General features: G+C 42.1%; 1 protein-coding gene across 1 annotated transcript; it reads right to left on the reverse strand.

The window, feature by feature from the left end:
* Window positions 1-6,768: 6,768 nt before the first annotated feature.
* UQCRB (ubiquinol-cytochrome c reductase binding protein) lies at window positions 6,769-11,340 on the reverse strand. The gene is made up of 4 exons (XM_084510445.1): window positions 11,254-11,340; window positions 10,064-10,135; window positions 8,108-8,274; window positions 6,769-7,011 (listed from the first exon to the last, which is right to left on the reverse strand). The coding sequence occupies exons 1-4, from the start codon at window positions 11,270-11,272 to the stop codon at window positions 6,934-6,936; spliced, it is 336 nt and encodes a 111-aa protein (XP_084366571.1). The 5' UTR covers window positions 11,273-11,340; the 3' UTR covers window positions 6,769-6,933.

Below are 11,340 nucleotides of genomic sequence, written 5' to 3' on the forward strand. Positions count from 1 at the left end.
AACAATGACCGCACTGCTTCCAGCCCAAAAGCCACTATTGGTAGAATTAAAAGAAATTTATGGCAAAAATTAAAACATTTATATTTTAACATCTCCAGACTTTATTAGGTGTTCTTTATACAGTCATCTGGTATGTTTAAAGAGTGAGCAATCATATAAAAGGAAATATGGTCATAACTGATTGAAGTAATAAAACCCTGAAACTAAATAACATCTCATAACTCATTACACAGCATATATTAGATTTCATTACATCAGTATATGACTTAGTAGTAAATTCTCCTGTTGGTCATAAACCTCCAAAGTGTTGTCATCCTGAAAAATGAAATTAAAAAAGAGAAGACAATGCCAGGACGCTCTGGTGGTGCTTGTACTGTTACGGCACAGCCCCACCTGCCGTCGGGGCCAACCAGCCTCGGTGGGATGGGTAAGGGACATTGGGGAACCGGGCCACCAGCGCACGTCACCCCATGGAAATGCCAGCACAGGAGCTTCCTAAACCCTCCCCTCTTCCTGAGGGTAAAGCATCTCCCAACAGTTGAGTTGCTGAGGCCTGAAGGCTCTTCAGGACACCGGTGCCTTCTGCTGTCCTTCAGAGCACGCCCCGTGAGACCCGTGCCCCGCTCACGGGTGGAGAGGAGAAAAACAGGGCTCGTTCCCAACACGAGGTCTCCCGTGCCCTGCTCCTCCCCTCCTCCATTTAACAGTTTATAATTACAGAGCACCCGATCAGCAGCTGTGCTGCTCGCAACATCTGGGAGATCTTAAGGCAGATCCTGCTCCAAGCTGCACTGATGTAATTGTTTTGCTGGGTGAAGGATGATAACTCTCCCCACGTGTGTATATACGCTCCTTCAAAATAATCCAATGGTTTTTTTGAAGCTCGCTTATGTCAACACGCGCTTTATTGTGTCTTATGTGTTTTTAAAGTGCTGGATGGGAGCAGCTGGAGGAGAAGTCCCCTTTCAAAGCACACCTCCTCTCGATCTCCTTGACACAGTTTGTTGAATCGCTGCGAAGCATCGAGGCTTCAGTGGCTGGTTTGGAGGTGTCCGGCCACAAAGCAGATCCACGGGGTGAGATATATGTATTTAAAGGCAAGTATAAGAATGAAACAAATAAATTTCCCAGTGCCCTAGGGGTGGAGATGGCTACTCACCTCCTTTCCACAAGAAAGCTCACAACCAGGTAAGGAGGAGGCTGGGCAAAGCTTGGCACTCTGTATCCTAAATCTTGCACCAAAAATCCACCCTGGGGACCAGCTGCAAACCTACAAGCTGTCCTGCAGAAGCTGCTCCCAGCAGAAGCTGTCTTCCAGGGGTGGGCAGCAGACAAGCCGCACAACGATGCTCCTTAAGGCAAGCTGGGTGGATCTGGGCTACCACACAGAAACTTTATACTACAGATATGAAACACGTGTCATAATTGTATCGCCAGTCATATAATGGGAGTAGCAGTGTCTTTAAACCAGCTGTAGCTCTGGAAGGAAATATGCTTTGTTGGATTTTCCCAGAATTTCTTTTATTCTGTATTTTGCAGGGGGAGGAGAAGGCATCGCTGCCCCGCTGCAGACTCAGGTCCTGATTCTGCCCTGCCGCAGTGCAAGGATTTCGAGGCAGCGCCTGAATAAAGCTCAGAAATGCTGATCTCACCTCTCCTCTGGTAACTCAGTGCTTGCAATGCACAGAGCAGAGCTGAGCCAAGCCTCACCTGGCAGCAGCATGCATTTTGCTTTTTATCAGAGCCACCTCCACACTCCTGTGACAGTCTCGTTAGCTCTAATAGCCAGGCTGGGCTCCGAGCATCAGCGCAGCCCTGCTCATACACCGATGGAAAATTAAAGGAGCTTTCCTCCATATTCTTCGGCATGAGAACGCAGCTGAGGATCTTTCAGCGTTTGGAGGACTTTTGGTCAATTGAAGCAAACCAAACATACCTAGATGCTTTTACGGCTGTTTCAGAGCCCTGTCTTTTTTAAGCTAATACTCCACCAGGGAGCACAGCTCGCAGACAAAAGCCGTCTGAAGTGCCTCGAAGAGATCTGAGCCTTGGGCTCTGCACTTTGCTGCTTATAAGCAATCATTTCAATCTGCCGGGCCGCGGCGGGAGTATGAGGCTTCATAAAAGGGCTTAGGTGTTGTAATACTGAGCACAGCAGCATTTCGCTGGGTGTCTCGCTCTCCAGCCTCCCCGTGCAGTCCAGAAGATTTAGACACAAAGAACCAGATCCGTGCAGGCCAGCAGGGAACCACTTTAGGAAACGCTGAAGAGAGCACAGCCCAGCTGTGCTGAGTGAGGTGCCTCTTTCTGATCAGGTTTCAAGCCCCAGCTCCCTTCCCAGAGTAGGGGCTGAAGCAGCACACACTCATAAAACAGCAACAGCAATTAGAGCACTTGCTTAGGCTTTGGAAGGGAAAGATGCAGGTCTCCTCTTTCACTGCAGAGATGTGAATTCCCCAGTCCCAGACCCACGGTGTGACTATTGGGGTATCCTCCTGAAGCCCCTCTGGAAACAGACGAGGTCGGGCCAGGGGAGATGGACACCAATCATCCCTGAGCACTCTGGCAGCAGGACAGACAGCTTGGGCACCTTTCTGACACAGTTTGATGGGTAAGACTACAATATCCTTTAGAGAAGACTGAAGTCTCAGCGAGCGCCACGAACTGGGGGTTCCCAGAGTTAAGCCACACAGGTGTCACCCTCTCTGGTGGCCTGCAAAACACCAGCTTTTTGTGAAGAAAAATGAATCGAGCTCACGGCCTGCCAGCATGAACTAACGTTAAGTCACTAGTGACTAGAAGGTATCGAGGTGGTCTTCTCCAGGCTTGCTATGAGAAGCCACCTTGCCAGGAAAGCAGAAGCCAAGGTGATTTCTGGCACCCCAGCTTATCAGACCAGCCTGACACCTACTCCAGCACCACCAGCGCTGAGTTCCTGGGCAAGCCAAGATCTATTCAACACCGCAGCATTTACATAACTTTACTTGAGGAAACTTGCACCTCTGCACAGCCTGCAGAGGAGTTTGGGGAAACCGAGCTCTGGGATCAGGCCCAGTTCTCCAACGGTACTTAGATACTAACCCAAACAGTTTACAGTGGAGATAGTCGCCTAAATATTTTCCAAAATCTCAGTCCTTTGGGCCTTAGACTAGCTGGAAAAGAGGCCGAGAAGTGAAGTCACTCAAGGCACTCAGCTGCATACCAGGAGGGACACCGAGTTCCAGCTCTGGTCTCACCCCAGAGCAGTGGTGGTGCAGGTTGCATCTCCCTGCCCTGCCCTGCGAAGTTTGCCCTTACCACGGCCAAAATTTCAGCCCACGAAAGCTGATGGCACAACAGCACTGCGGTGAAACCCTCTGGATAATCTTTGACTTCTGCTACCTAGAGAGAAAACGCTTCAAGTAGGAATGTGTTTAGCATAATAACGCTAAAACAGTTCCATCGCAATGACAAGCATGATGTTTCATCAAAATTCTTAGGAGATTTGTATCTGCTGCAGCTCTCCTTTGGATGGGAGTTGGATGTAAAACAAGCATATGTTTCTCGTTACAGAGCTGCAGAAAAATCCATTGTTTCTTGGTTGACTGATGTGAAATTTAAAGAAATCGGTCTGCCATAACAAACACGATCTTCAGCAATCAAAACCTATTCTTGTATTTCACTATGTATTTAATCGAAGAACTTCAAGTGAAGTGAAAGCTCATTTAAAAATTACGAAAATTAATTCAAGCTACAACTATCAAACTGCAGGATTAATATTATTAACTGGAACTTTCTTAATTTGACACAAATAATTCTGATATGCCTAAAATGCTGTGAACTTAAGATAGAAAAAGATCCCAGTAATGTAAGAAATCTATATAGAATTCATATAAATTAAGATCAAGGTTTCAAAATCAAGTTTGGAAACTCAAGATGTACACTGCTGCCTTGTGCATTATGATATGACCACAAGTTACAGGTTCATTTTTTTCCACTAGGAACCCCTTTTTAAGAGTACTTTCCAATCATTTTCTGTACACAGCACAACCTCAAGTGCCACACTCTGCACAGGTCACAAAAGTATCAGCTGCTGTATTTCTATGCTTAGCATCCTAGGAATGAGGAAGGAGGTCTTTTTCAACACAAATTCCTCTCGAGATTCGCTCCCAGCACCACCTCCTGTAGTATCAGTGGTGTGCCCAAACGAACACCAATGCTTTTTTCTGTTCTGTTTTTCAGAACAGAAATACTGAAATGAGCTGCACTAATGCAGATGGAAGTCAGAGATCACTGAACAGTCAAAGTTCCTTGCAGAGTGCTACAGAGGAACCTCATGACAGAAAAACTAGTTCTCCAGAACAGAATGCTGTTTTCTTCTTCATCAGACTATCTACCTATCAGTGCTATCAAGCTTTTCCTTAAAATTAGACATTCTTTCAGATTGTAGGGTTTTGCAGCCAGGGGTTCACACTCTTCACAGACCAGCACACAGCCTACACCAGAAATGTGGCAGGACACAGCTGCACAGGTGGGATGGAAGTGTTGCAAGGAGATTATAGATACATGGAATTCCCTCCTTTTTTATTTATTTATTTTAAACTGTCTTCCAAGTTACTCACCTGCTAGCTGGTAGCACAAGCATCCAAATCCTACGTTATGTATTCTAGATAAGAGCTTGTTCTCTAACATGGAACTGCTACAACTCCTGGTTCCAGCGCAGAGGTCCCCCTTTCACACTGACCTGCTCCCTCCCTGTTTCACATTATTTTTAGATTTTCTTAAATGTCTCAAATACTCACCTATCTCTGCCAGAAAACCAAATACATTTTCCTTTCTAATATTAAACTGAGAAATAAGCCAACAGTCTTCACTGAATTCTTGAAAAATACTTCAACAGAAAACTACTGTACAGTATGAGAACTTAAAAATGATTAATCCACGTCAGAAGCATCTGAAAATATGCCTAAATTGAAGCTGTCAATCTCAGCTAGTCAACAGGCAAGCTTTGACACTGCTTCCTTTTACCTCCTCCCCTGAAACTGCAATAAAGACCACTTGGGAAGACTTTTGTTAACCTGCACCACTTGCCTCTGACTCTTGAAACATGATATATGACAGTAAAGAGGTCGATGATTTCAGGAGTATGATGCCAATTGGCACATGGATGGTTGGTATCCTCCTCAAAGGTCAGACTATTTTCAAGTGCTGGTGGCCAGCAAACCCTTTTTGTCTACCCCAACTTATTTTTGAAAACTTTTGAACCAAAGTAACCTTAATCCAAACCTATAGTCAAATAAACAGATATGGTCTTTCTACAAAACTGTACCTTTCATAGAATTTTGATCAGTTAAGCCCTTCAAATGCTCCTTCCATTAGATAATTAAGTTCTTTAATATTATTTAATAGCTAATGAAGTAGTTCTAATTCCACTAGAAAAAAAAAAAAAAAAAAATATTCTAATAATTCCATACAACAGAAGTGTGGAACTTTCAGGTCCTGTCTGTCCCTTGAAGAAAATTAGGAAGTTCTCAAAAATCCATCAGCAAATGATGTATATGCTTCAATGATAAGATTTTGCTATAGAAGGTGAAGGAAACCTCACATTCTTGATGTAACTTCCACACAATTTTTTCAAGGAATATTGGTGATGCAGATATTTCTGCAGCATTTTGATTCACCATACTGTGAAGTGTTGAAATAAATATTTCACCTAGTAATCGCTCTACCCATTTTACAGATGTAAGCAACTCAAGCAAGCAGGTAAGACGAGTCTGAGTCATGACCAAAGCTAAGATATGGATTAGAATGAATGGAAGCTATTTGGTTATATATTAATCCAAAGGTATAGGCATGGTTTGCTCCATATTTATGTATTTTTTTTTTTAACTGTTCTCTAGCTTTTGGTCCACAGATTACTGCATTTGGCTTACAAGCATGCATAATAAAAGAGATACTGTGTTACTACCGCACAAGATTGTGCACTCCATATTGAGGGATATAATAAGCCTCAAACTTTGCAATATGTGTGCAACACCAAAGACTGTCTAAGTAGTAACGCTACTATTATACTACGGATGACTAAACTCAAGGTCTTCAGTCAGCAAGGGCTGGTACCTTCTGCATACAGCTAAATTGTTTCTGTGTTGAAATAGGACCCAAGTTCTGTGGATCTCTACTGTTATTAGGTCTGTTAGCATCATGGTTTAAAGTAATTGGTGCAACTCACTGTAAATAACAACATGCTCTAGGCCAAGAAAAAAAATACATGGGATGTTAATTATACTGTAGAAAGCACATCAGCTTTTTATAAGGATAAAATCAAGATGAAATGAGACAGTCATCAAGGTTTATATGAAAATAATCTTATAAGCATTGACAACACACCTGGTGTAAAGAGCTAGTAAAATATTTCTTGATTTTATGATTAAGGAACCATTTACATTTGTCATTAATGAAATAAGTACGTGCTTAGATACACAGAATATCACATGCTGCCGTCTCACGACACCACTGTCACATCAAACACTGGTCCAGTATTCTCATCTCCAGGGAGAACTGGTGACAAAGGAAACAGCACCCCCATTTTAAGTTAACAGAGCAACTAGCAGCAACAGCCCTGGGCATTTCTTACCTTACCCTCTAACTGCAGGAAACAGCTGCACTATGAAAAGAGTAAGAAGCTGGAATGAAGACTGCATACCATTAAACTAATATGTAATGTATATGCTCATAGGAAAGATTTAAACATTAGCCTGTTAGCATTTACAAAGAAGTCTTCCAAGGAGATTTTATACTTTGACACGTTTATTTTAGTTGGATGAACAGAAACCATGAACAAGCTGAAACAAGTATTCCTTCAGCTTCACATCTGCCTCCCTGAAGACTTCAATAACCAAATGTTTAGAGATATCAGAAGTATGTGGACATTCGCATGAAGTAGTAGTTCAATAGTTATTTTTTGTTCCATGCTTCCCTTTCAAGCCGTTCACGGATTACTTCTTTAAGGTATGGTTCAAGATAATGCTTATCCTGAAAAAGAAGAGAGTATTTAAGATTAGTTAATTTCAACTCAAAAGGGAGGTCCAGAAACAACTCAAACCATCCTGCGGATTACTTCTCTCTCATTCTTCCTCAGATTTGGCTACAAACTAATCTACAGAGGGGGAAAAGAAAAAACAACTACATCACTTACTCTGAAAAGGTAAGTGTGGCATTTACCAAGTCTGCAATGACAAACTCTAATGCAACCACTGCTAATTCTTAATGCTTCCCCAACATTAACAAGTCAAACGATGCCTTCAGCTATAACTTCATATTTTTTGACAAATATCCAAGTGTGCAAAATCCACTTTAAATTTTCCTCACACTGCAGAAGCTTATTTTGAACTTAGCTTCTAAACAGCACTGCAAATTCAAACATAACCCCTTGTCTGTGTATAACTGCCAATCAATTGCTGCTCAAGCAACTTATGCAGTCAATACCAAAATATGACCAAGAACACCACAAGAAACAACCTCCGCTTCTATCGAGAAATTAATGCTCTTATATTATTTTCCAGTCCAAAGTTTAGTGAAAAAATTCTGCCAGGTGATTTGGAGAAAGTTGAAACAAGCAGTAATGCAAAGTCTGAATTATTCCACTACAAAGAAACATGTTAATTAAAAATAAAAAGGAAGGTGTAGCTTGATTTGGTTTTCAAATTACAGTAAGACTTTTATTTTAATACAAGGCTTTCCTTTAAATTATTGACATTTTCATAAATAAAAGCTTTGGCTCAAGATTTTCTACAAAAACAAGAAACTCATTCAAAAGAATTTCCAAGCCAGTTAGAGCATACTTCCTTACCTGACAGCTTAGAGTATTTCATCTGAATATAGAAGTGCTATAGTTTTGAGCTGTAGTTGAAGCCTTTGTCATCTTGAGCAAAAAGATTTAATTTCCAATGTTAAAATACAGATTTTTAAACAGCATTTCAAAGCTGTGTTTTTCAGAGGTATAGCATGAGATGCACACTCATTATAAATAACATGTAAACATGCATCTCTTCAAGAGACTGAACATCCCAATGACACTACAATGATCAGTCTTAAAGACCTCCACCTTGAGGCTACTCCATACACATACCTCTTCATATTTCACCCACTGGTCTTTCGGAAGGATCTGATGTTTCAGGCTTAAGTCGAGTGCTCGCTTTATGCGAAACATTCTTTCATTGTAAAGATCCTCTGGAAGTCTCTTCAGTGCTTCCTTTACATCATCATCTTCATAAAACGTATCATCTCGCATTAATCCTGCACCAACGATATTTGACATTATCACTGAGTTGATGTTCCTAAGTAAGACTTAGGACCAACACAGGTGTTTTTGCATAACATGGACATAACACTTAAAACGCAAAATTTTGAGGAAAAAAAACCAAAACAATCCAGGCAAAGAGAACCACTAACTGCTCACAGAGAACAAATTGTGAATGCTGACATTCACGTACTCTATTTAATTGCTCTTGCTCCTTTTCTTAAGAAGGAATATGGAAAATCGATATTTGATTTAATGTATTTCATAATGTTTTGCATAATCTATGCAGAACAGTAACTATTCAGGATCTGATGGGTGGACTTTTGTTCACTTTATTTCATATCCTTGATTTCAGATGACTGTCTAGGCAAAGAGTTTAACAGCTGATTCTGTTGTGGCCAGTCATCTGCAGATGTGACTATTTCAGTACCTAAGAATTATTGTCTAAGCTCCAGTGAGGATAATGCCTTGATCTCCATCAGCTACAACAAGCAAAGGGAACATGAACCTACTGAATTTTTTTTGTGCCTGAGTTTCCACTTCTTCCCTCCATCAGAACGTAGTTCAGGGAGGTGTAACTAGCCTTCTGACAGCATAAGGAGATCCCCACACTGTTTTTGGAGTGAAGAATTTCTGAAATTTAACCAATCCTGCTTGAAATTTCAGTATTAGTAACAAAGCACAAAATGTTACTTCTGTAACATTTTAAAATTGGTATAGATTACAAGTGCAGACCTACTGCCTTGAGGTTAAAGGTTTTGCTCTCACGTGACCAAGTTGGCAGAAGTCTCCCAGTAAAAAACAAATTTCCTTTGAGCCATATATTCTTGAAAATATAAGGTGTGGTTTTACAGTTTCTGTTTAAAGGCACAAGAAGCACAGCTGCTAATTTAGCCACTAGATTTCAGTCACATTCATAGAAAATAGAACAAATGTATAAATGCCATCAAGAATTTCAGTGGATAGCACTTCACCTCTAGAAGTGAGTGACCAAAGAATAAACTTTAGTCCTTCATTTTTCTTTTTTCTTTCTAGCTTTCCTGGGGCAGGCAAGTAAGCTTCTTTAAATCATGCCCTGAAGCTGCAGCCAGTACTAGTAACAGTCTCTGAATATTCAAATTATCTTGTCATTCAACAACAGTTCTGCAATCTATATTGTTGAAACAAACTTGGTAATAACAAGGGATGAATTAATAACAATACCATCAAGGCAAAGCCCTTTACTTAAGGAAACACTATTTTTACAGCCACTTTCCCATTATACAGGCCAGAGACACAGCAGCTCAAGTTACAGTGATACAAAGTGCAAAAATAGCTAAATCCTTTTATACAGGTTGGATACTTTGCACAAGTAACCCAGACAGACCAACTGCTATTAGCAGCAATCTCTCCAGTTTGGAATGCAGCCCTTGGGAAGGTAACAAGATTAGCAGGTACTAACCCATGCAATTAACTTCGTGGGGAAAAAAAATAAAGAATCAAGCTTTTAGGACTGCTTTCTGAAAGTTTTTTTCAACGGCTCCAACTTAAGCTTGGTTGTTACGAGTTATTTCACTGAAAAGGGGAGCAAACACAGAAACAACAGAAAAGAAGTCACTGTCTCATTACTAGGTAGCAGTCACGGTGACTGAAGTTGTTGATAACTTTCTTCTTGAAAGAAAAGTAGTAGCTAACATTAATAAAAAGACATGCAACAAATTGTGCATCCATACACCAGTTATGAACCATAACTAGATGAAGGACTGTTAACCTTGCAAAGTTTCTAAGGCTTAATGAAACACTCACCAAGCTTGTTGAATCCAGCCGCGTTGTAGTACCACTTGCGGATTCTGTCGATCAGACGGCCACCTCCTGAAACTGAAAGTGACTGCCATCAGTCGGGGAACACGATAAAATGCAACCTTACACACTGCTATGACACTATGCAAGTATTTGTTGACCTCTTTCACGTACAGTAATGCAACACCATGTCAGGTTTGGACTTGAGCATGCTTTCCAGTACTCTTACATGGATCCTGAGCATACAGAACAAGTGCTTGTTCCATATGATATTCTCACCTTTTTTTCACTCTATTTAAACATTAGAGCGCTTTAAGACTTGGAACACTGCTAACAATTCATCCCCAAACACATCAGCAACAGCTTTAAGCTCCATAACTCTTCCCTGAGCTAACACCATAGTGTTTACCGCCCTGTTTCTCAAAGCGTTTACCTGAGTTTCACAGCTCTCATTACGGGTTAATGCAATTTCAAGACCAGCATATTATGTTGTTAACCTTCTGCTCCCCTCGCCCATTACTTAAATACTATTCCAGACCTGCTTTTCCAAACAGCTGCCAAAGTCAGCGGGAAGGTCAACACCGAAACCTCAGAAGAATCGTTGGCTTTAAGAACTAAAGGATGCAATGTGCAGGATACTGATCTAGCAGGATACCGATCTTTTCCTAGCTGTGATTTTGGATATCAAAGGTGGGTTGGTTGGTTGTGTTTTAAGCGTGGTTAAATGCTGTTTGGTACCAAATTAAGATAACTCGGCAAGGGTCTGGAAAGGTGAAAACAGCACAGTTCAGGCAATGCGGTGAACACAAGGATGTATTTCATGGCTTTAAGTGGGCTGCCTTATGAAGACAATCCAGAAAGACAGTGCTATGTGTAATAGCAGCACACTATCAGCATGTCGCCTGGTCAGACTTCGACCTTCACATTTTAGCTGAGAAGCAACCACACCAAACGAACCGAGCCCGAAGCCGCTACTTATCACAGAACAGTATGGGTTGAAATGAACCTTAAAGCTTAAAGCCCACCCAGTTCCAGCCCCCTGCCATGGGCAGGGACACCTCCCCCCAGCCCAGGCTGCCCCAAACCCCGTCCAGCCTGGCCGTGAGCCCCTCCCGTGACGGGACACCCGCACCCTCCCCGGGCAGCCCCTGTGAGCGCCTCAGCGCAGCCCCTGCCCAGCCGCCCCCCCCGCTCACCGGTCGCCCTGGCCGCCATGTTGACCTCGGCGCGGCGCGCTGCCTGCTGGGGGGCGCAAAGGGCGCATGCGCGGCGGGGCGGGCTCG

The sequence above is a fragment of the Aythya ferina genome (genome assembly GCF_964211825.1).
Source record: "Aythya ferina genome assembly, chromosome: 2".
Taxonomy (NCBI): Eukaryota; Metazoa; Chordata; class Aves; order Anseriformes; family Anatidae; genus Aythya; species Aythya ferina.